At 47.5% G+C, this 25,837-nt stretch overlaps 1 protein-coding gene across 1 annotated transcript in view; it reads right to left on the bottom strand.

The window, feature by feature from the left end:
* The window catches only part of LOC119386505 (ATP-citrate synthase), a 108,410-nt gene that overhangs the window by 19,680 nt on the left and 62,893 nt on the right, over window positions 1-25,837 (bottom strand). Inside the window, exons 12-18 of the mRNA XM_037653772.2 lie at window positions 25,414-25,800; window positions 25,084-25,188; window positions 24,243-24,334; window positions 21,705-21,891; window positions 20,528-20,766; window positions 11,470-11,563; window positions 7,624-7,929 (exon numbers count right to left, since the gene is read on the bottom strand). Coding sequence (XP_037509700.1) covers window positions 7,624-7,929; window positions 11,470-11,563; window positions 20,528-20,766; window positions 21,705-21,891; window positions 24,243-24,334; window positions 25,084-25,188; window positions 25,414-25,800 — 1,410 coding nt within the window. The remainder of the gene's footprint in view (window positions 1-7,623; window positions 7,930-11,469; window positions 11,564-20,527; window positions 20,767-21,704; window positions 21,892-24,242; window positions 24,335-25,083; window positions 25,189-25,413; window positions 25,801-25,837) is intronic.

Raw genomic sequence — 25,837 nt, 5'->3', positions numbered from 1 at the left:
TATGCCGGGACTGGCGGAAAACGACGTAACAGCCGGGAAAACGCAGCAGTGAGGAACGTAACAGCGGGGTTCTACTGTATATCCAACCCACATATATCGAATTTTCGGCTATATCGAACTCGTAAATCATCCCCTTGAAAATCCTTTGTAAAAGTATAGAAATTTACACCTTTATATCGAACGGTATTTTAACCCGCCATCGGATATATCGAATGCCACACGAGCTGGAAGACGCGCTTCGGTACTCGCTGAGCCTCGCAACCTTCGTGCCACTGCGCCTCAGCCGACACCCGAAATGCTCGAAAAACGCGAGGGCAAGAAGGCTTGGACTGTACTCCTGTTGGGCGAGTTCTCCAACTTGCGGAACGGCATTTCTTTCTTCTTTCTTTTTTCTCTCTCTCTTTCTCATGCTTTCTCCACATTACCGACGGCACGGAGAGCAGGAACGAAGGAGCCGGCGGCCTCCTCCTTTCGCCTTTTCTCTCTTTTTTTTGTTGCTGTTTTGTGAGTTATGATCAGCCAACCACAACCCGCGCCTTTCGTATTTGCACAGGCGACCACAGCTCGCGCCTTTCATACATCACTCCTGCCCTCGCAGATAGCCCGGGTAGCCATCGCCGCCATCGCAACTGATCGCGAGCGCTTTGTTGGCGGAGTTCACTCAGACCTGCTTGGTGTTATTCAAATGGCGACGGGTGCCTGGCAAGACGTGACGGCGGAACTTGCGGAAACCGGTGAAGACTTTGAAGATGAGCGCATAGACACGTTTCGCGAGTTGTCGTCCCTTTTCCCGGCTGCCGTTCCACCCGAAGTGTCTGCGGATGATTTCGTGGAAGCGGACTGCAATGTTCAGGCTGTTGCGAGCCTTGCTGATGAGGACATTGTAGCTGCGTTCGCAGGGACCCAGGATGCCCAGGCCGACAGCTCAAGTGGCGATGGAGATCGTCCGAATGAGGTAGCTAAACGCGCGTACTCCGCCGTTGAAATGGCAGCAGCGTTCGGCTTGATTCGCCGTTTTTGCGGCGACATGGAGGGAACCAGGCTGTCGCACCTGGACAGCCTCGATAAGATCGAGGCCAGCGTCTTCAACTTCATTTCGAAGACGAAGAAGCAGGCCAAGATAAGAGATTTTTTTTTTTTTTTGTGCAAATAAAACGTTCTGTTGCATCGTGTGCGCGGAATTAGATGTCCTTCTTGAATGCGCCGATTGTAGGTGATCATCCGCCACAGGTAAGGTTCCGGGCCTGTATTTTTTTCATATCGAATTTTTCATATATCGGACTAACTCGCAATCCCCTTCGAGTTCGATATATCCGTGTTCGACTGTAGTGATTTTGTCGAATAATTTCGAATCGGATTCGAATAGTATATATTACATATTATAAAGAAAAATGCGTATATTTGTCATGACCCAGCTAACCTGCACATTTTATAAAATTGAAACGAGGCATATGCAAATGTCATTCTTTTTTGTTCAAAGGTAACTGGAAACAACCTTGAATAGTAGCAGCATATGACTTTCGGTGGAATGCAAGTGATAACCTGTAAAATACGTTACCTGTTACAATTTATCATACTTAGAGCATATAAGCCGGTAAATGAGCTTTTAAACTTAAGAAATGTTGAATCGATGGGAAGATAATTTGTTCATTTAACCTTGAAGTGGGGCTTGGCGGCAGTACGGGTTTCCCCTGGCAAGGTGTATTCACGGTATAGCACCCCTCCACTGCAGTGAAACCACCTTTACAGGGGGTTACATGCGTTTGTGTTTATTTGTTCATTTCGAATATACTTTGAAATTTAAAATAATTTGAATTCCTTTTGAAGCAAATTTGAATACTGTAATATTCGTTTGAATATTCGAACTGCTCGAATATTTGCACAAGCCTAGATCTCAAAGCCAGCAGAACTGTATCACAGAAGAAAAACAGTCAGCAGAATAGATTTCCTTTCTTATGAAGTTGCGCTCATCTCTCTCTCTAATGTCTTGAACACAGTGCAAAAAACGACAGGGACACGGTAAGAATAAAGGACATGCCACGGCCCTTCATTCTTCTGGTGTCTTTTTTTTTTCTGTGTTAAAGAAGTACAGTAGAACCTCGTTGATACGTTCCCGCTTAGTACGATTTCCCGGCTCCTACGGTCTAAATCGCGAAAATTAAAAATAACCCAATACAGCTGTGTGTAATACGTTCCGGTTAATACGTTCCCGGAAAATACGATTATCCGGCAGCAACGTTCAGCACCGCGGAAAACTGCGGTCGTATGATACGTTTTGTACTCAGAAACTCCTATTCAGGCGCGCAAAAAGGGCCCTCTCGTGTACTTGTGAAGTGCGAAGTGGCAGACAGCCGCCGCGCGGCGACGGCAGCTTCTCTGCAGTGCCTTTCCCCCCTCCGTGCTTTCTCTGCTTTGCACAATTGTCCCCTCCTCGTCTCTACCGAATTGCTCGATCGTCCCCTCCGTGACTTCCCCGAATTGCTCGATCGCCGCTCTCTGTCAACCACACACCGACCCGAAGGCAGGCGGCGACGCTGGCCGTCAAAATCTTCAAACGGCTTGCCGCGGAAACGCACATGCCGCCGCCGCATCGCCACCGCTACCACCGCTGCACAACATGCCGCGACCCGTAACCATAGCAACGCCGCCATTGTGCCCAGTGAATATGGCCGATAATTTCCCCCACACTTTTCTCCCGGAGCGCATTCGTTTTTGGGTTGCTGCGCCCGGCGCAATTCCAGTTGGCGTATTTCTCTGGCTGGGCAATTCTGCCTACCAGTGGGTCGTCAGAAGCTGCCAGAAAAAATTTGTTCTGGAAGATATCTGGAAAGTTTTTGGTTATCACACGCCAAAACGAGACGATGCGCGCTCGCCGCCATCTTTTTGAGGACTTGACAGATCAAAGTGCGGGTGCATGGGGACTTCACCTTCGGTTGCCATTACGCCGGGCGTTATCTTTTAAAGCCCGTTCCGCCGTGCGAGATGGTGCGATTACGAGTGGCGGCGAACATAGCACAGGTCTGAAGTTTAGACAGAACGCAAACTGATCAGCGCGAGGATGCGACGTAGTATGCGATTGCCGCGAACAGCTGTCGCTTTCGGGGACGCTTATCACTTTCGCGAGATTTCGCATATCGTGTTGTACCACGATTGTTACGTGCACTGCGAAGAGTTGAGCTTGTTAAGCCTTTAGCGGGGCGGATTTTTCTTTGAGGATGGGGCAAGTCACGCGTGATCTTGCGAACGTACGTTATCGTATCTCAAATGCGTATGCTCGAGAATATCACTTCTGCTCTTCGGCAAACCTAGCCCCATATTTCCAAGCGGCAATGCAGAAAGAACCGACGCTCATGTGGCGCAAAGTTTCGTCTGCTGACACGGTGGTAGCGTTTCTTTACGTTTACGCTGGTTGTCACAGAGTTCGATTTTGCAATATTCGGGTTGTCTCGGGATTTCAATACACGTGACCACGACGTTATTTTCGGTCACGACCGGAACTAGCTGGCTGACCTTTGGCTGCCAGCGAGATGCCAGGAGTTCGAAAATCGAAGAGTCCCTCCATGTCTTTTGAGAAATAAACGTTTTTTGCCCTTGCACCCCAATATGGCCTTGTCAGCCTCAATTTTGACTGGATTCGGATCGTACGTTTTCCCGGATCATACGTTTATTTTCCGCGTTTTTTCGGAAACGTATCAACGAGGTTCTACTGTATTACCAACTAGCCCAGCTATGGATTCTTCTACAGTGGATTTGTCTCTTTCTACTAATCATCCACATAAGGATGTCAGTTGAGATAAAAACCTGGTATCAATACACTCAGGTGCATTTTTATATTGAACTCATGAAATTTGGGTCCACATTAGATTGGAGTAAATGCCACATTTTTTTTTTCCGGACACTATAGAGAGGCATCATAACGAGATGAGGTCAATGTAAAATGGCATCGTATAATCAGTTATAATCTCAAGAACCGCACCCCCATTTTTTAGACAAAATAGCTAAAAAAGAAAGCTATTCGTATTTACATCTCTTCTTCCACTTTATTGTCGAGATACTATAGATCACAACGTTGATGAATCTTCTGCCGATGTCGATGCTAAGCCTACAACGTTGGCATCGGACTGTGTGCACCTACGCGCTGTGAAATCACTATGTATGCTGCTACAACACTGCCTACACAGAAGCTGAAGTCGAACTGATGTGGCGGACACCCTGTGAGTCGGGAGTTCCTCTTCTGCCGCAGGGAGTTCCCTCCCCTACTACGCGGCTGCAAGTGGTTTCTGTGGCAGTTTGTGGTGCGAGCTTTTGCAAACATATCCAAGTAATGCTTTCACGTTAAAATGTAGAACAAAACATCGCCAAAAACAAGACAATTTGTTATGAACGATAACCCCTAGACAAAGCGGCAGCATGCCGTCCGCTGCGTGAAAATGAAACTGTGCTGCTAGCTGTCAAATGGCATGGGTGCCATAACATGCAGTAATTGGCACGAGCCTGGATAACTTGATATTGACTGTTTTTAGGATGATACAAATTTGATATCGCAGGCCGATTTTGTGTAGCCGTGACATTATTCGTAAAGCACGTTTCTCAAAACGAGTTCATCGAGTAACAAATCTAAACCACGTTCATGGCATTGGCAACAGCACTGCCATCATAAAAAATGACAACGGAATGTGTTGTAAAGCTAGTCCGCTAGGCTCATTTCATGCTCGACTACAGTTGTCTAAATCAAATTGGTTCCCAGTGAAGTGGAAATGGTGCATGCCCCTTTCATGTAAAAGCTCATACCTCGAAGAAGAGTTATTTCACGCGCTGAGGACAGCTACGCCGTGTCCGTGAGTGGTGCAAACAAAGGAAGGAAAATGTCGACTGGGAAAAGTTTCTACGGGAAGAAAATGGGAAAATATTCAGACTTCGATAACAAGCCTGCAGGTGTTCTCAAGCAGCTCCGAGCTTGTCAAGGTAACAGCCCTTAAAATTGCATGCGATCGAGGCATATCCAGAAGCGACCAGCCAGCAAAACTTGGTCACTGAGCGAAAGAAACTGTCAGCAGAATAAATTTCACTTTCTACGAAGGAGCATTGTGCTTGTCTTTTTTTTTATTTAAGTACGGCGTAAGAAGACGCTGCGCTTTGCACTTTTACGCTGCACCCTGTCTTGTCCGAGTGCACTAATCGAGCTACCAGGATACTGTGATGGCCATTAACCTTTCTGATAGGTTAAAGTTCGCGACGAGAATTGGATTTACGTACATCATTTAGAAGAACTGTGATATTGATTTTTAGGAAATGATACCCTCATACTATTTATTTTCTGGAAGTTCAAATACCTTAAATAGTAAAATTCTGGTGCAAATATTCGAAAGTTCGAATATTCGCACACCCCTAGTTGCTACATGACTGGGAAACATATACAGTCAATGTCCAATTTCTCAAACTCCCAAGGAACCACGGAATCGTCCGAAAAAATTATTTCAAGCTTTTTTACTTTGGTCATGCGCTCGGATCGCTACAGCCATGTCCGAAATGGCTGTCAAAGCCTGCCAGTACACTTATCAGGCATTCTTGTGCCCACACAGGCTCTCGTGAATACGTTCAGTACTTGAGGGGAACCAAGTCTATCCTTCCTATTTGTGTGCAGCTAGTTGCCCACTCGGCTCACACTGTCACTGCCGGGGTGCTTGCTGCACCGTACCCACGCGTTTGCCTTGAGTGTGCGTCGTGCCCACTCAGTTCCTGACCACACGTAGCTGCAGCGATGGCAAGCTGCTTTCGTTTCTGGAAGCAACGCATCTGTGCGGTGCGATTAGCAGTCTCGCACAAAGGCAGCAATGAACTGCAGTGCAGCACGCTTAGGTTATCGCCTGTTAAAAGCATGCAGTATGCTTATAAATGCGCTAGGGCCACATGCTCTACTGACTAGAGAGCTGAAGATGCTCATCGTAATAGGGTTTGCAGTGATTCAGTACAAATGCTACCGTGCATTTTCAGTGCTTATCCGTAAAAGCACTGCCGCCCTGCGCCGCGACAGTGGCCCGTTCAGATTCTTGGAATGCTTACCCCATAACACCTTGGCACAGTGGCAAACTTCGAAATCTGCCACTACTGCACACAGACGGACTCGTGAAAGCGTTGGTTCGAGCCTGTGAGATGATCAAACGAGGCAGCTGCGGCTGCTTCAATTAATGCCGTTTCGGACTTGCAGTTTGAGCAGAAAGTCCAAAAAGTTGGATGCCGTATAGTTTCAGCGTCCGAAATTTCAGACATCCTCAGAGACCAACTATGAGGTTTGTGGTGGAGCCGTGAAAGCGTCTGAATTTTCAAGCAGGTTGACAAATTGCCAGTTGACGGTAACTGAGATACCACTGCTTATGTTTGGTGACATTCTCCTGCTGTCAGATTTTTAAGAAAAGGTCTACTGTAAGCAGGCACGACTTTATTTCGTACATAACAGGTTGCATGACAAAGGTCAGCGAGACTTTTTTGCGCACAAAATAGTGTGTACAGTCGCCGACAGATTTTTCAGACTCCAAACATTTGGGCTTGATTGATATCTTGGACTTCGTAAATGCGCCGTCAAGGTTCTCGTAGAGCTAATGCATTCTCACGACAAATTTTTCGGAGTAAAGCGCTCGTTTTGAGCTATGCTGCTCAATTTTGAAAGCCGCCATGTTGCATTTTCAACTGGCTTGGTCGAGTTTGTCTTCCAGTGGCCTGTCGTGCAGCATCCAAGACTGGGAGCACACACAATCTTCCAGTTTCGGAGGCTCTTTCTTGGCTGACAAAATGCTTTAGGTGAAGCCACATTTTCTTTTTCAGTTAGCCTTGTCGTGTTCATTACTATGTGGGTAGTTCTTTTTTTTTGTGCGTTTGTTTTCCCGATCGTCACTTCGCACGTGGTTGTGTTGGTGGTGTGTAAAGTGCGTTTTTGAGACGGTGTGCGAGTCAGATTTCCTCTGCCATTGCAGTTGCTCAGTGGTTAGGGTGTCTGGCTGCTGAGCCGAAACACGGATTCGATCGCGGCTGCGGTGGTCACATTTTGATGGAGGCGAAATGCTGGAGGCCCTCGTACTGTGCGACGTCAGTGCAGGCTAAAGAAACCCCGCCCTCCACTACTGCGCCGTTAAATCCCACAAACCAACCAATCGTGACACTGTGCGCATATTTTGGTGCCCGGCTTCAAATTTTGTGAGCTTGGTGTCATGGGGCCACCTCCTGTGCCACCCGCAATGGTCGGCGGCAGCGATCACCAATGTGCTGACGACGTTACCGTAGCCCAAATACAACCAAATCTGGTCGTCCCGAAGTGTAGCATGAAGCAGGGAACTATTGGAGATTTCTTTAGGCTGATTTAATTCAAACAAACTTCATTTTTCATGTCTTAAGTCTTTTGGACTATTTTGTGGTTCATGCCAGGTCCGGAAAATCAGTCGGCAACTGTACCATATAATAATAAAAAATAAGGGCATTATGTAAGCATCATATTAGTCAATGTAGGAGTGAGCATCTTGTTTTTTCTATTGCAACCCAAGATACAAATCGGCTGTGGGAGAACGAGACAGCAGGGCATTCTGAAGAGGCTTCCGCTGCTCGCTGCGTGTGCGTGAAAAGAGAACTCACGATGGTGAGAAGACCGGAGACGAGGGACGAGATGAGGTCCTTGCCCGCACGGGCACACACTATAGTGTTGTGGGCACCCGAGACGGCCGGTCCGTGGTCGGCGGTCACCATGAGCACCATCTCGAGGAACTTGCAGGCGTACTGGGGCAGGCGACGCTGGAACCACAGCAGGCTCAGCACACCTCCGATGCCCAGCTCCTTCTCGATGACTGTCGTGATGGGGATGCCTGCATACAGCAGCTCCTGGCCCCTCTCGTCACAAATGCTCGTCATGAACGAGGCTGGCTTGCGGATCAGGCCCAGCTCCTGCAATGGTTGTTGGGTCAGTGGCATGCTGCCGACAATGTAGTAAATAAATCGTCTTGCCATTAAGCAGTGATGCGATTGGCTGAAGCCATTTTGGAGCAGGTCTTTGAAGCAACCAAAAGCGCATCTTGGAGCAGGAAAAAAAGCTTTCGGAGCAGCTAAAGGCTCATTGCAGAGTGGAAAAATTGAATTTGTGAGAACTTAAAGTATGCCATGACGTTCCAGGCACGTACAGCTCGGACTACTTACAGCGGATAGCGCAGGACCGGCTATAATGCGGCCTTTTTTATACTCCCGAAATGAAGGACCGGTTATAATGCGGCTCAGATAAGAGTGGTAACGACTGCGCTTCTCAACGGAGGTGCACTGGCCAAAGAGACAGAGTGACGAAGGCGTTGCAAAAGAGGAGGGACACGGACCGAACTAAGAGCGGAGCGGGGGGAAAAAAAGAGGAAGGAAACGGACGCCTAGGTGCCACAGAAGCCTATGCTCCGGCCACTTGTACACTCCATGTGCGCACTCCGCACCGAATGGGCGCCCGCGTCTGCGTCAAGTGCACAGTACTGCTGTTCGGCTTTCTGTACAGAAAATAGTTACATGATCGCAGAGTGCAGATAACGCACGTGTGACCTCAATGTGTACTTTCACCTTTGCCACCAGCGGGCGGACTTGCAAACTTGGCAGGCTTATGCAGGGTAGTTGCTGCGCCTGTTCTCCCACCCGCGAACCCAAACTTCGTTTCACATGTGCTGTCCTTGGTTGAGCTCGTGAGTGCGATCTCTTTTGTGCCCGTGCTCATGTTGCCTAGGGCAAGCTTCCCATAACGGCATGCCAAGTTGCCAACCAGCACCTCGGCCTAACGAGCACTAACCGCGTAACCACCTCATCGGTAGGGGCCACGGGTGCCTGGTTGGGTGCCGAGTCAATGAAAAGCTTTGCAGTGGTTACATTCTGAAAGGGGCGGATGGATTGAAACAACTTTATTGATTCTGAAAGGACCGACTCGCACTGTCAACGAAAACGAGGGAGTGCACGTGCAACACTCGAGTGGTGGTTCGCAGTTGCCACTGTTTTTGACATCGTGCCTGGGAAATTGAGAGTATGCGGAACTTCGGCTACCATTCGACGGGGGAGTAAGGGGCATACACAAGGAGCTCTGAAAAGTAGGGGTGTGCGAATATTCGAAATTTCGAATATTTTTCGAACAGCATTTGCTATTTGATTCGATTCGCACTGGAATTTTACAATTCGAACTATTCGAACTTCCCAAAAACAAATACAGTCAACGTTGAATTGAAAGTAACCCCTTCAGATTTTCAATATGCTTCACCTCATTGCATTCTCGTATTGCGGCAAAGCTGCCTTTCAAGCTCCGTTACGGTCGAACTTTGCCAAGACACGGTCAACGTCCGATTGGAAGTGGTCCCTAGAATTTCAATATGCTCCACCTCATCACACCCTGGTATTGCGGCAAAGCTGCCTTTCAAGCTCTGCTACGGTCGCAAATTTACTAGCTCAAGAAAACGCTGGTTCCAACATGGAGATGAAAGATGTGGCAGAGGTGGGGGCTCAATTAATGCTGTTTTGGACCTGAAATTTGGGCAGGAAGTCCGAAATATCGGAAGCCGAAGCTTTTCAGCATCCAAAATTTCAGATGTTCCGATATATCGATGTCTATGGGGCAGATTTGGAGCTCTGGACTTGAAGGGAGCACACCCTTGTCTGCCACATCACGTGTAGAGTGTTGTCAGCAACACTTTGGTTGCACCAAATCATGTACATAAATAGAATTCAGCCTCCACATTGCCTCATTCTTGATAAGACAACTATGAAACACATCCCTGCCAGTGCTTCATCAACCTAGCAAAAATAAACACTTTCATGTTGCTAACTCATAAGAATATGCTTAGGAGTCCTCTCTAACCTTTTTTTTTCTGCAATTGCGCTTTGAAGTATTCGAAATATATTCTAGAAATATTCGAAAAATATTCCATTCGATTCGCACTCACTTCAATATTCGAATTCGCTTCGCACCCAAAATTTTGCTATTCGCACAGCTCTACTGAAAAGTTAGTCGGCGACTAAATTTCTGCTACAGTGCTTTTTTTTTTTCTTGCATTCGTTTTGTCAGCGCGCAGGTAGGCGAACGTTAACCTTTCAACATTTGCAAATTTAAGTGAACGCGAATCTACCCCCTGGTCGCAACACTCCATTCTCGGAATGGCGCAGCTGCCTGGTCGTCATACCTTTCATATGTGCAGCCTTTGAAAAATGGTGTTTTAGTTATAATGCGGATATTCGCTCCTCTCATGACTTACGCTATAACAGGTCTCCATAATAGATAGATAGTCCACGCAGCACTGCACAAGCGTGCACATTTCCCCTAATTTACACATGGTTACAGCCACTGTAGTCTGGCGTGTGCACGTGAGGATAGATGAACAGATTAGAATAACCGAGGGCTGAGCTAGTTGGTAAGTATTCATTCTAAAAAGACGGGGTGTGCAAACACGGCGTTTGTGGTGTCCCAACTTCCTTCCTGTGTCCGTGTTTGCACGCCTCGTCTTTTTAGAATGGATGAATATATGTCGCTAGCAATTTCAGGGCGCGTGCTAGGGCGTTTTGGCCTAGAGATATTAGTTTCATTTTTGAAATATGACAACACTATGTTTGGTGCAGCTTTGGTGCAGAATAGCAAGAATGTAGCAGGATTGGTCATTTGGAGCAGTTTGGTGCAATTGGCCGAGCTATCACATCACTTCATTAAGGCAGTGTGACAAATATAAATTTATAATGAATCATCAGCCATAACAAAGCTATTTTTGCGTGGGTTGTGACTGTTACGACAAGGTCCCACTGTACTGTAAGGTGGCTGTATCTATGTGCACATTTTAATTACAGGCATGAAGATGTAAGTGCAGCGAGTAATTAGAGATACCTTTTGGCAATTCGCAGGCTGATAGAAAGTCCTTTCAATAGTTTGCAGTGACAAGAAAAGGAGGCAGAGTTTAGAAAGCATACACTGACATGCCACACACTGCACTTTGTGCACTGAAAAGATGTGGTCGCCCACTCAGTCATTGTACAAAGCTTGGGATCTGACATGACCACATAAAATTACGTCGGCACATGACCCTGAATTTCTTAAACCCCAGCTCTCTCAGTGTGAGCATAAACAAAAAGATAACAGTTTTCGGGTTGAGTATCTCAGGAATGTTGACAGTCTTTTTTTATCTTTGTTGCAATGACTTGTTCCCTGTGAAAGCCCTTAACAATTTAGACCACTTCAACACAAGTGTGTATATATACACTATGATTCAGCAGCCTTTGAGTGGACCACATGATGCTCTTAAACAAGAATCACATCCTCGACAATGTAGACGTAGAAAAAAGATGGGCACGTTGACACTCCGTTTTCTATAGCAAAAGTCATTCCCAGCAGACAGTGCATACTTCACTGAAAGGCACGTGTGCACACATCTAAATCCCAACAATAAAACAAAGGGGGCTCGGCAGAGGGCATCACCCTCAGGTACTGACCCTGGCCCAGTTGTAGTCCATGGGCACAGTCGGGGGTGGAACCTCGGGCAAAGGCACTATCACGCCAGCTCCCACCAGGTCGTCATACACACTCCTGCAAACGAATAACGAGTTGGCTCAGCTGCACTAAATCGAAATGCATGGTGCCAGCCAAACTAAAGGGATGCTAGAACGAAATTTTACCCGAGTACACCGCAATAATGAAATGCAAAAAAAAAGGGCTGGCTCTCTCGTAATCAAGAGTAGATGTAACCATGAAATGTCCACTGGCAAAGCAGATTGGTTGGAGATTACACTAGCCACTACTTGTGCATGTTCGCAATGGCACACCCAACCAAACTACACCACACTACACTGCACTACACTCATCCATATGGAGGCTATTGTTTCCTCTCAATGAGCGAGATAAATCTTGGGCTTTCCCTAGCGTATGCAGTCGATGCAGCCACGATGTGACAGCAAGCTGGCGCACCGCATGCACCGTGGCGCCATCTCCCGAAGAATACGGCAACTCATGCCGTGAAACCCATTTACCTGCACACTGCAAGCCTTCAAAACAGCGCGCGCTGGGCGCTGCCACTTAAAAAGAGCAAGCCTTTGAAACTTCGCTATTATAACAGGCAAATAAGGGTTCAGCGTAGAAGAAGTTACAGCTTCAGTAGTAGCATAAACGAACACTAAGAAGCACTGTGAAGAAATATATTCTAACTTGTTTATACCACTGCCAGGGTATGTAATGCGGTCCTGTAACAAGGGGTGACTGCCCCCTCTTTTTTTTAAAAAACTTTTGGGCTGATTGCCAGCATGTCTTGTTTAAAGTGCCCGGATAATGGCCCCATCGTGTATACACACCTGCTACAAATAACCTACCCCAATTTACCCCTGAAAACTTTCTTGTAGTCAAACCTCGTTAATACATACCCGCTTTAAACGTACTAGCGGTTGAACCTTAATGCGACGAATCCTCGACCAAGTCTCATAGAGCCTAATGCATTCGCTGACCACATAAGCCATGTACCCTGCGTGCCGTGATAACCTTTTGTGCCATAAGTTTACTGTGCCGCTGAACTTGCGAATGCCACAACGTGCCGCAAAAGGTTTTGCATCTTTTCGAGAAGTGTGGAAATCGGTCGATCAATATTGAGGTCGGTAAATTGGCAAACTATTGCGTAATTACGGCACTGCCTTCGCGGGTAAGCATCGGGAAGAACGAAGGCGAGGTGGCAGCCACCGATGAACACGCCAGGATGACATATCGCCGACAACCTCACCACAATAAGTATCTTCAACTATCTGCTCGGGCACGTGTGTGGCATAGGACTACTTTAAGCTGACTTCACGCTTTGAATAGGAGACAAACTGAACATGCTGAGCCCTCAATCACTGCCGCCTGGTGTGCAGGACCGTGTACAAGCGCGCATCGCTTTGTAGAAACGAAAGCAGCTCGCTGTTGCGAAGTTCAGCGTAGCGAGTCGTGGGCGCCGAGATGCCTCGCTGCATTGGCTAAACAATGCACTGGCACTGACCTCGCTGCATCCTGCTTCTTTCTTTTATTTCTAGTTCTAATTTATTTTATTTTAGTTCACTGCACAGATATAGATGTTGTAAGTTATTATACAAAATTTCAGTTCAAAGTACAGACTGAGAAATAAGTTATGAAAGTTTGCGTCACGTGATTTAGAGTGAATTCTTATTTTGAGAAAAACGCAAAGGTTTCAGAGCTTGCAAAAGGTGTGTGTCCTCCTTGTGGCCATTTTTAGAGATTTCAAAACAATTAGAAACACAAAGTTATATTTAATGACATCCTCTTATGTAACAGTCAAAATAAAATTGATAAAGTATTTTGAATATCATTAATATAGACGAAACAACAGTTACTTTCGAAACCAACGCAATGTGGTTTCGGTTTCGCTATACGAGCATGGGGTATGGAAAACATCCTGCAACTTGCAAACTACCGTATTTTGCCGATTATAAGTCGACATTTTTTTCATAAAATGACCTTCCAAAGTTCGGGGGTCGACCTATATGCGGAATCGTAAAGTCGACTTATCTGTGGGGTCCGACGAAAGGTCGTCGTCCTCGGATTTCCTGCTATTGACGCATCGATAACATCAGCCGCAGAGGCAGCGGAGTCGCGGCAACAGCTATCTCCCAACGCGTGTGCGCCGCTTCCGGAGCCGGACATTTTTGCAATCTGCCATGACAATTGCGAAACTATAGCAAAACCACGCGAGACGAAACTACGGAGCGCATTTAAAAGTCTCTGCCGCATGGCATTAATGCGAACTGCTTGGGAAACGTGGTCTCGAAAGCAGCATTTCAAACCTTTGATAGAGGGCAAATGATGGTCTATGAATAAAGATGCGCTCTGCAGTTTTGTTTTCATACAATAGAAACGATTCATTGACAAATCATCGGCGTCCGTGTGGGCTGGCAACACTTCGCGGGGAACTAAACCACATGACCAGTCACATGCACCCACAAGCGTCTTCGTGTCTTTTTGCACTCACGCCTGTCTGCCATTTCTGTATTTCGCTTCGCTTGTGAGCAGTGGTGTGCGCGATTTGAGACGCTGCCAAACGGATGCCAAAATGCCACCGCTACGCCGGCAACGGTATAGCACTGCTTTCAAGAGGCAAGCGTTCCTCTACGCAGAGTCGAAAAGCAACGTTGAAGCAGGGCGCAAGTTTGATGTGTCGGAAAATTGCGTGAGGGAATGGAGAAAACAAAGGACCAAGATCTTCGCGTGCGCTGCTACACGCCGTTCCTTTCGCGGACCGAAGTCTGGACGATACCCTGCCATTGAGGAGGCGGGTCGAGGTTGGGTTCACGACCACCGGCACCCGTTCCGACGGCAAGCAGCAGCAGTGGCTCACACGATGGCAATGACCGTGACTGCGTCCTTCTCTCAAGAGACGACGAGTCGTAAGCAATGTTTCACGGGCAAATAAATGTTTCTTTGCATCACTCCCTCTTCTGTAAAATTTATTGGTGAGCTATGGCCGCACCATGAGGCTGTGTTCGGAGTCAACTTTTTTTCCCCTAGAAGGGGTTGCGAGTTGGGGGTTCGACTTATAAATGGCAATATACGGTAATGATGATAGGAAGATAATTTTTGTAACAACATAGTTTTGAATGTTTGGGTGTGCACAAAAAACAAAAAACTAAAAATCGACCACGTGAAAAAGAATTGACTTTTGAAGGTGGCCTACCACCTTGAAAAAAAAAAAAAAAAACAGCACGGTGTGCGCTCCCTAGTAATAGGGTAACCTACGCCTGAGATCATGCATACACTACCACACTGCGCTTCAGCAATGTGGGAGGCAGGGGTTCGTAGCTCGAGCCGTTAACATGCGCACGCGTTCCACGTCCCGCAGGCCTCTGTCTCGTTCCACCAAGACACAAACTTTGCACTTCGACATCGTAGCCTTTCTGCAGTGCTTACTGCAGAAGTTTTTTTAGCCGGTGCTACCGCACACAAAGCCGTACGCGGCGAAGAAACACCGTTTGTGCATGAGGAAGCTGCACTACTCCGACAACGAGCCGTCACACGCTAACACGAAGCGAAAGGCAGAGAACGTAACTCCGTCTAGGGCGATCCCCTGTGCTAATGCGGCCAGTGATCGCCTCCGAGATGGCGCGCAATCTCGGAGGCAAGGCCATGCTTTAGCTGCATCATCACCGAATCGTTCTCTATCGGCGCTAGTAAGTGTCATACCGCATGAAGTCACGTCACCACTCACAGATGGCGGCACCGCACCGCCCCGTTTAGCCCCGCCAACAGAGAGCACCGTGTGAGAGATATAAGGAGCGTTTGTGGAGTGTCGTGCATCTGTCTTGTTAGCTTAGTCGGTAGAGCGGCGGGCACTTATCGTCGATGGCCAAGATGTTGTAGGTTCGATTCCCGGGGAGGGAACATTTTCTTAGTTTTTTTTTCTTTCCCACCCGTCAGAAGCCATTTCATCAATGTCATATCCGTAACGGAAATACGTCACTAGAGTCTTGGTGGACCCCGGCATAAAACACTTTCGTGTTAAAAAGGATCGCCACGCATATCACGGGCCAAAGCAAGGAAAGTTTCCTCTTGTGGAGAGCGAAGTTCTTGGATATGTTAAGAGGCTCTGTAGTGAGGGATGTGCAGTGCCCCGTGAAAAGGCATTCCTGCCACTTCAAGGCCAGAGGCAGTTGGAGAGCGAGTTTCTTAACACAGTCATGCGAAATTTCAGCTCTTATAACTCTCGCAATTTTTTTCTCCCGTGTAATGAACACTCCCCCCAAACTGGCGTTAACTTTTTGGAAAAAAAAAAAGAGGTGGGTTCATTACGTGAGTAAACACGGTAGTAGATTGCGGTATAGACATGTATCGTGGAAAGCCAATACTGTCAGTTCTGTCGCAACGTCATTTGCTGCATATCCCTCTAATAGTTTCAAAATGCTCCAATCGGCGCACCTATCGGACGATCGTGGGAGAGTGCCAGAATCTTTTCTTCACTTTGGCAAAAAGAAAGCAAAAGCTTTGTGGTCAGTACTTTAGGCAATATTTGCTGTGGCACTGTATTTATTTCTTTGTTGACTGCAATAGCGCACGTCAGGAGATGCAGATTTGTACTTGGCGGTTAATCGTACTACCGTTTAGTGTGTAGTTATGCTGCATTCCCAGCAAGTACATATTAATGAGGCTTCAGTGTAAAGCAGTTTTATGCACCAGTGATATTTTAAAATTTAACACCATCATTGTCCAGCAATTGCATTTATACCTCAATGTGACTTGCTTCCAACAAATCGTTGACAGAAATAACAGCAGATGATTGGAGATTATTTACTCACTCTGCATTTCAGCATAATAAACATTTGCGGCACGTCAGAAATAACCCCGTAGCATTTGAGAAAGCTTGTGCTCTACAGTGCTACAGTGTACACTGTGACAGTACTGTTTGAAACGGCATGCAGCTTTCACTTATACAGTGGAACCTCGTTAATGCGTACCTGCCGGGAACGCCGCATAACTACGCACTAAACGGTAGTACGCATTAACCACCAAGTAAAAATTTGCATCTCCTCGCATACGCAATCGCCGCCAGCAAAGCAATAAATACAGTGCCACAGCAAATATTGCCTAAAGTGCCCACTGCAAGGCCTTTTCTTTGTTTTTGCCAAACTGGAGAAAAGATTCTCGTACTCTCACACGACTGTCCGATAGTGCCGATAGCGCGCGGTGGCGACGCCAAGGAGCATTTCGGAACTATTACAGGGTCCGGTATGCGCAATGACCAACGTAGCGACAGAACGGACAGTGTCGGCTTTCCGCGATATATGTGTGTGCGTCTCTACCGTGATCTGCTACTATATGAAAACTGACACAGTTCCAGTGAAACGCGGTAAGGCCGCGTGGAGCCAATCGTCTCCTGGCTAGTTGCATGCAGCGCGTCGCCTACTCAGCTCGCGCCGTCACTGCCGGGCCGCTTGCTGTACCACACGCGCGCATTTGTCGTGGGAGTATTCTTCGTACCCACTAAGCTCCAGACCGTGCACAGATGCGGCGATGAGCACAGATGAGCTTGTTCGGTTAACGCGGCGATGACGAACTTCCTGCAAGCGATGCGCACTCCGCGACGCTCTAGCGGTCCTGGCAGCGGACGGAAGCGCGTTTGGGTGGTCGCCCAATAAAAGCGTGCAGTATGGTTACAACAGCGCTACGCTTGCTGTACCGCCCCGCCACGGTGGTCTAGTGGTTATGGCGCTCGACTGCTGACCCGAAGGTCGCGGGATCGAATCCCGGCCGCGGCGGCTGCATTTTCGATGGAGGCAAAAATGCCCGAGGCCCGTGTACTTAGATTTAGGTGCACGTTAAAGAACCCCAGGTGGTCGAAATTTCCGGAGCCCTCCACTACGGCGTCTCTCATAATCATATCATGGTTTTGGGACGTTAAACCCCAGATATTAATTAATTAATTAACGCTTGCTGTACCGTACGCGTGCGTTTAGCGTGATAGCGTCTATGCAAAGAGGTTTCTCGTCGCCCACGACCAGCAACGCTAAACTCCGCAACAGTGAGCTGCTTTCGTTTCTACAAAGCGGCGCGCACTTGAACACGGCCCTGCACAACGAGGCGGCAGCGATCGGCGGCCCAGCGCGTTCAGGTTGTCGCCTATTAAAAGCGTGCAGTAGGCTTAAAGCAGTGCTGCGCCGCACTCGTGCCCGAGCAGATATCTGAAGATACTTATTGTGATAAGGTTGTCGGCGATAAGTCATGTTGGCGCGTTCGTCGGTGGCCGCCGCCCCACCTTCGTTCTTTCCTGATGCTTACCCGCAAAGGCATCGACGCAATCGCGCGGAAGTCGGAATCGGTGATCGACCGATCTACGCACTTCTCAAAAAGACTAAGAACCTTTGGCGGCACATTGTGGCGTTGGGAAGTTCAGCGGCGCAGTAAAATTTTATGACACAAAACGTTATCGCGGTACGCAGGGTACGCGCTAACCGAGAGGTGTAGGGTGAAGCACTACGGCTTAAGCGGTCAGTGAATGCATTAGGCTCTATGAGACTCGGTCGGGGATTCGTCGCAACTACGTTTTAACCGTTAGTACGCTTAAAGCGGGTACGTATTAACGAGGTTCGACTGTATACTTGTTTTCTGCTCATTGGAAGGGCTTCAGATTTCAGGGTTGGTTTTACGGAGAGTGCGCTATCCTTAACTGTCATGAAATTCAAATATGCTGTTTGAAAGATCCCGCAAAGGGGGACACTTGCGCTTGTCATCCCAGACAGAACAAAAGGGGGATCCGGACCCTCCACTGCCTCAGTTTAGTCTCCTCTTCACACATCTGTCTGCTCTTTAAAGGGACACTAAAGGCAAACGTTAAGTCGACGTTGACTGCTGAAATAACGTTCCAGAAACCTCGCAGTGCTTGTTTCGTGCCAAGGAAATGCTTACTCTGAAAGAAAATTACGTTTTAGTGGTCCGCACAATGTTAGCGCACATCAAATCGCCCGCCTGGAAAAGGCCTTCTGACGTAGCGTTTGCCTTGCCCAACGTTGCCCGCCTTTGCTGCCTGGCATCCGACGCTGTGGTTTCTGCTCTGAGGAGCACATTACAAGCCTTGCCCGAGTTGCGGTTGATCTCTTAATCCTCTGCACGAAAGTGCAGCGAGCACACATGCAGATTTCTTGGTTGCTTAGCACACTGTCACAGAGGCATGGCACTCTGTCACTTTGGCATAGGGGTTTGTTTGCGGCACCCATTGGAAAGCCACATCAATTTTTTTGCTGCAGCTGCTGTTGCTCAAACGGCACACACCATTCAGGCACCCGGCAACATAACAGGGATATGCGGCATTTTGTCGAACTTTTCGTTAGAGCAAATTTCATGAGCATGCAAAGCACACGCAACAGTACGCGATAACAAAACTACCACTCAGATGCGACTGCGCGAGCCGCCCGGTGAAAACAGAACTTTTAAATCACCCGCGCCGTTCTCCTGGTAACACCAAGTTCTTTTTTCCATGAATGAAACAGAACTGAACAAGCAGCATTTTATTATGTCTTGTAATGTACGGCATGTTATTTTCTTATTACAGTAATACCTCGTTAACTCGAAGTAGTAAAAACCAGAAAAAATTTCGAGATAAGCAGATTTTCGAGATAAGCAAAGTTGGGCAAATTCCATTGAGAAGTTCAGTTCTATCTAGAAACGTTATCCCTACTGACCAGTTTCTTAACAGGAGCGCCAAACTGGCTCTTTGTAAAGGTTTTGAAGAAAAATAATGACATACCAGCGCTATTAACCAGCTGTGTTTTTCGGCACTGCCTTTTTATTTAGTGCAGAGAGACCGACTAAGGCTGGTCAGCCTCTCAGTAACACTTGCACCTAGCAAAGCTTTCTCGAGTTGCTTAACACATCGCATGTGCCGATCATCCACGCCACTGCACTCAAATTTATTTCGCATCAAGCGAAGCATGTTTCTTGTTTCGGCGGATGTCGTCACCCTTCGAGTAGCTGCGTCGACGCTGCCGCGATCACTGTGCGTGACGCCACGTTGTTTGGCTTAAGAAAATGGTCAAACCAGCCGATGTTGCAGGCTAGGTCAGTTTAGCCCACCGCTAAGTCCAAAGAATCGGCCTTATCTGTCGATGTGACTGGAAGGGGCTCCTCTCGCACGATGCCACACATTCAGCGCCGTTTTGACGTCCGGAAACTTCGAGCCTCGAATCCGTTTCTTTCATTAGGGCTACCTTTCTTTGCAGCATCAGTGACTTGCTTTGCTTTGGTGGCGCTATCCTCACCACATCGCACGGCCGACGAAAAAATCCGCGCGACGTGCCTTGCATAAATAAAATGCTGAAATCGCATCTCTGACGGTAAACAAAACGTGTACGACCCGAGCTATTTTGCAGGGCCTGCTTATGTGCACGTCTATAGCGTCACATGACGTGACACATGGTTGCTCGACAAAGTTGGTATGCCGCTAGGTTCCGACTTTACTTTCGGGAACAGTGTCCACTTCGTCGTAAACGCGGCAGCCTTGCGCGAACCTTGTGAAACGTATGACATTTTGCCGCTAGTATTTTGTGAAACGGTTCGGTGGCGAAGTTTTGGTTCCATTCTCAGTCGAAATTTCGAGATAACCGAAAGCGGGCACGGAAATACTTCGAGATAAACGGCAATAAATACGTTGCACCTATGGGAAATTGTTCGGTACCGCGGAAAACTTCGACTTAGCCGATTTTTCGAGATATGCGAGTTCGAGTTAACGAGGTATTACTGTATAAGTATTTTTTGTACTACTGATTAATAGTACTCGGGACTCTTAACGTAATCTGGCTCATTCCAAAATGTCCCACTGGTAGCGCATATCGTGTCCTACATTCACCTTAATTTCTCGGTGAGTAGAGCACTGCTGTTGACAATACTGACGTTTTAGGCGTTCTCGAGCATTCACCTTTAACTCTGACATAAATTGTTATTTGCCTTTAGTGTCCCTTTAATCTGAACGACCATTAAGTGCTCTTGTGGCCAAGCAACTACATTTGTGGGACAACTCGAGACACTACTCACTTGATGGTGTCGCCGAGTGCATCGAAGGTGGGCGGTACGTGGGCACCCGCCTTGGCCAGGGCCTCGTTTTTGGCCGAGGCCGTCTCGCGGCTCGAGTTGGCACACGCACCGGCGTGACCAAACTGAACCTCAGAGGAGAACATGGAGGCGCACGTGCCGATGCACCAGGCTACCAGGGGCTTGCTCAGTCGACCAGACTGCAGTGCCTCGCACACTTCGTACTCCTCAACACCACCGACCTGCACACAGAGCACACCACTCGAGCTGGCTTCCAACTAAATCATTACAATCATCAGTCTATGCTAAATGAAATCTCCTCCCACAGGTTTTCTAGCAGGACTTGCTGTCGGGTTAGTCGGTGGACACTCAGTATCAATAATAGGCCTAGCTTCCCCTTCTTCCCTTATGCGTTAGGTAGCATGCTAGGGTTTGTTGGTCAGCTGCCACCTCGTGTGAAGATCACGTGCCACGTGACGTCCTCTGGCAAAAAGACTGTTCCACACTCGCCGGCTTTGCTACGAGTGGCGCTGGCCAACACTCCCAGGGATGAAGCTCGCACAAGTACCCTACAAAGTGGACGAGGGAGCGCTCTCCATCATGGCTCAATTGGTAGAGCACTGGATGCTGAATTCAAAGGTTGTGGGTTCAGATCCCACAGACTGACAGGGCGATTTTTCGTCCACTTTAATTCCTTTCAATTTAGGTCAAGATCATTAAATTACAGTAGGAGAAGGAATAAACTTCTATTAAAACCAGCAGTTTAGTTGGTTGGGCCTAGGCCTCCCACGTGGGGACGTCGAGCTCTTGCCTATTCGCCCCCTCGTGGGCTTGCTGGGTAGGCCAAAGTTGGTCGTTGAGGTGGGAGCTGTGCAGGGCAGCGTGCCATCTCGATGGGAGGGTTTCGGTGTTAATGATCGTGTATTGGGGTTTACATTCCCACAGCATATGCAAGAGTGAAGCTACCTGGGTCTCGCAGATTTTACAAGTGTGGTTAGGATAAATGTCCGGGTATATTTTGTGCTATCAATGCAGTGACGGGTAAGTGTTAAAGAAAAATATCCCCTATGCTTTCCTTGGCTTAATTGTCCATTGGTTTCATTAGTAGTTCCATTTGAGCAATTTTCGTTCAAGAACATTCGACTGTACTATGCAAGCAGTATGAAAACGAGGAACCTACCTCTCCAAGCAACACAAGCATCTTGACTTGGGGGTCAGCCTGGTAGCGTACCAGGTGGTCCATGAATGTAGTGCCGGGGTACCGGTCACCGCCAATGGCAACCCCTTCGTACACACCGTTGGTGGCACGAGAGATTATGTTGTTCAGCTCGTTAGACATGCCACCTGATCGAGACACGTAGGCCACACTGCACAAACAAAACGCACAATTTTTCATGCTTTATTTCCTCCAAATAGAGTGCAAAATGGAGCCTCCACCCAATCTTCACATTAAACAGTGACACTGACAAAAATCACGCTGCTTGCGTCGATATCTTCCATTTCCACGTTCAAATTTCACTTAACGACAATGCGAATTTGTTCCCCGGGCATCAGTTTCGAAAACCTGAAATTTCAGAGGGAATTTTATATTCTTGCAGTTGACTTATTATCTGACCCTGATGAAATAGACAAAATGAATCTATCTGGCAGGTAAAAATAAGCAAAAGACAGAACAGAACGCCACAACAGCCGCCAATTTATCTAGCAGTGTTTGGAGATTCTAACATTCCCAACTCGTAAGTGCACCCACTTTTTACAAATTCAAACCAGTAAACTAATGCATAAACTGCACAACAAAGCAGTAGTTGGGTTTAGAACAGATCTTTTTTTGCAAGAATGTCCCTCTGATCCTGTCAGAAAGAAAAAGGCAAAACCAGTGACCTTACTTCTCTGACGGATGCTGATCTACATAATACCGTATACACTCTAATCTAACGTGCACCCAATTTTCATGGTTCCAATACAGTCGATCCCGGATATATCGAACTCGAAGGGGACCGCGAAATAGTTCGATATATCGATAATTCGAAATACGAAATATGCGTATTCAAGGCTTTAATAAAGCACTACAGACCTTGACACAGTTTTCGGAAATCGTAAATGCGTGACCATAACGATTTGCTCGCTACATATGCTAAAGAACAAGGCGAGAACTTCTTCTTTTGCAAGTTAGCGCACTTTATTTTGCATGCAAATAGTCCGTAAACTTGCCTTGCTTCTTGCGCGCCGTGAATTTATCAAGTCATCGTCAATATCATTGAAACTTTCCAAATAAGTAAATTCAGCACCTTCAGCCACAACAGCGGTGATCGACGCTGAACGCTGATGCGAGCTCTGTAGCGCGGTAAAGCGTTTAGCAGTGGCAGCAGCGGCTGGCATCTTCAAACCGCACGGGTCCATTTCCGCAGCACCAGCAACGTCAGCTATGATCTCGGCATCGATGCAATCAGAAACAGCTACATTGTTATCTGCACAGATAAAGTCACTCGCTGTGCTCCCGTCCGATACGGCGCCCGGAAACGCTAATAAGTCGCAAAATTCACTGACGCACCGTACGGCGTAGTCGGCGGTCATGACGCGCCCAAAGTCGTCACCTGGCACCAAGGCCCGTAAGGAAACAGTGCACGACGGTGCTTTACTTGACGTTGTTCCAAGCACCGGTCATCATTTTTATCGCTACGATCGGGACAATGTTTAGTTCGACTCCCGAATGACGATTTATCAAGAACGAAGCGAGAAGCACACATGCCGCAAGAGACAACGCTAACAACGCGCTGCACGAAGAAACATTTCTCCACCGTCGACATGTTGGCGATACCAATGGCACTTGTGGCTTTGTAGAAGGCAGCCGCTACTTTGGCGAGAAATGCGAAAAAAAGCGTAGCCTCTGAGATCTGCATTTTAAAACCGAAAACACTAGGAATACGTCACAAGGTTGCGGATCTCGAAGGCCATGCTTTGCGGGCCCGCATGCCATCGTGCACGAACAGACAAGGAAGGGAATGCAAGCGTTACAAGGCTGCCAAGTCACTTCGAATTCTCATTTTGGTGCCCTCGGCAATCAGCCTCTTTGAAAAACACTAGCCCATGCGTTAAAACCTGCGAACCGCGCGTCAAATATACTGGTGAACTGACAAGCGCTGCGCACCGAACTAGAGCAACGCAATTTCGTCACCTGCGCGCGACGAGGGATTGGAACTTACAAGAACGCGGCTGAAAAATGATCAATAGTTGTTAGAAAAAATGCACTTTCTGGGCTTCGGCGCGGGGCAGCGTTCGATATAGTGGATGTTTCGCTGTGCGGGAGCTCGATATACGTGCACACCAACCCCATACTTTTGCATGGGAAATTCAAGGGGATTTCTCAACTGTTCGATATAACCAATAATTCGATATATCCGAGTTCGATATATCCGGGATCGACTGTATAAACGTTTGCCTGAATGTATTACTAGAAGAATTTGACAATAAAATATGGCCCCCACACATGTTGGTGATCAGAAAAAATAAAGAAGCACAATTCTCCTTCATAGAAAGGAAGACATTCTTTTGGCAGTTCCTTGGCTTTAAGAACACTTCTGGATATGCCTCGAATGCATGCCAATTCGGGAACGATTACAGCATGTCAACTGAAGACGTTACAATACTGAGGCTGGATAAATCAAAACAGTGCTTGCTGAACATTTTCACTGCAGCAACACGTGTCGCAGCACATTACCTCCCCGGTCGATACAACTTGGAGGCCAGGATGTTGTCCATCATGCCACCAGTGTTGCCAATCTTGAAGCAACCAGGCTTGATGCCTCCCACCTAAAAACAAGACAGCAAACATGAATAGGTCTGCCACATGCTGAAGTTAAGTCACTTTGAGCGCAATGATCGTACCCCTGAATTTGCATCAATTTTCTTGGAAAAAAATTAATGTGATCATTATGCAAGTGAATGCAGATGCGGTAGCTAATGAACGAGACAAGGCGAATAAAAAGAAAGACAGGAACTCCAACAGCCGTTTCGTGAAGAGTTTTTTTTTTTTTTTTCTTTCATACACAGCGCCAGCTAGATGGCAGATGTTCCTTCGAGTTATGCACCTATAGCAGGTGCGTTACCAAATAGCTCAAGCAGTGATCACTATAACTTCTCAAGAACCAAAAGCCGAAAAAAGATCATGTATTTCATTTTTAAATATAAGGTGAATGTTCCAGAGGTGCTTGCACTCCTTTCATCATTATACACAGCCTTCAGTTTATCACTTTTGTTAGGTGAACTCGGTAGGCATCCCGGTGAAATATGAATGAACAAGCTTTGCTGTACGAGCCAGTAAAGGTTCACATGAGGCAAAGTGCAACTGTGATGTAGCTAACGCTGAGCAAGAAACTGCACTGCTTATTCGAACACACATACACTCAGTAAGCAGTTTGAATGACTTTCATAACCTGCTCACAAACTTTGAATTCAGCAATTGCTACCATGCTTGACTACATTGTGAAAATGCGCTGCTCTGAGCAAGCTATGATTGACAATTGTCCTCTCAACAAACAAGAACCGTAACAAAAACTTACGGTGGCAGGGCCGATGATGTTGACACCCTTGCTGTGTGCCGCCTTGATCATTTTGCGCGTCATGTTCTCTGGGATGCCCTCGGCAATGATGGCGATAGTGCGGATCTGCACCAGAGAAGCACAACACGGCAAGTCGGGCACTGTCACGAATTACCAAGAGACAGTAGTAGGCTCAAAGGATGTCCAGAGAAGTGAGCAGGAGTTCAATAAAACAAGTTGCTCGATAAAGTCACAGCTGGGAAGCATTCCATGATATGAATTTTTTTTATGCACCGGGAGGCTGGTCACGAATTTTGTGCACCGGGAGGCTGGTCAGGAAAGTAACCGCACCTGTGGGTACTGAAGCGTCTCGAAGGTGCTCTCGTAGGCCGACCGCAGAGAGGCAAAGTTGATGAGCACGTCAGCGTCCGGGTGGCGCTTCATGGCGTCTGCCATGTTCTTGTAGACTGGCAGCAGCACCTCCTTGTGGCCCCAGTAGAACTTTTGCTTGTGGTCGCCCGTGAATGGGTACACCATGGCCACCACGGAGCCCTCGGGGCGCGAGCACACAAAGTCAAAGTCCAGCATGCTCTGCACTGCACGCGTCTGCATGCCCCAGATGATGGCCTTGGTGCGAGGGGTGAACCACGGCTGCTGGGGTCCCAGCTGGTCGCCCGCATGGTCCGGAAACACGGGCCGCCTCATCTCCTTCTTGGGGCTCGATGGAGGGGGAGGGGTCTGCACAAAGTGTGCAACTATTGACTTCTATTTATGG

The sequence above is a fragment of the Rhipicephalus sanguineus genome, chromosome 3 (assembly GCF_013339695.2).
Source record: "Rhipicephalus sanguineus isolate Rsan-2018 chromosome 3, BIME_Rsan_1.4, whole genome shotgun sequence".
Taxonomy (NCBI): Eukaryota; Metazoa; Arthropoda; class Arachnida; order Ixodida; family Ixodidae; genus Rhipicephalus; species Rhipicephalus sanguineus.
This window is presented reverse-complemented; position numbering and strand designations above follow the sequence as displayed.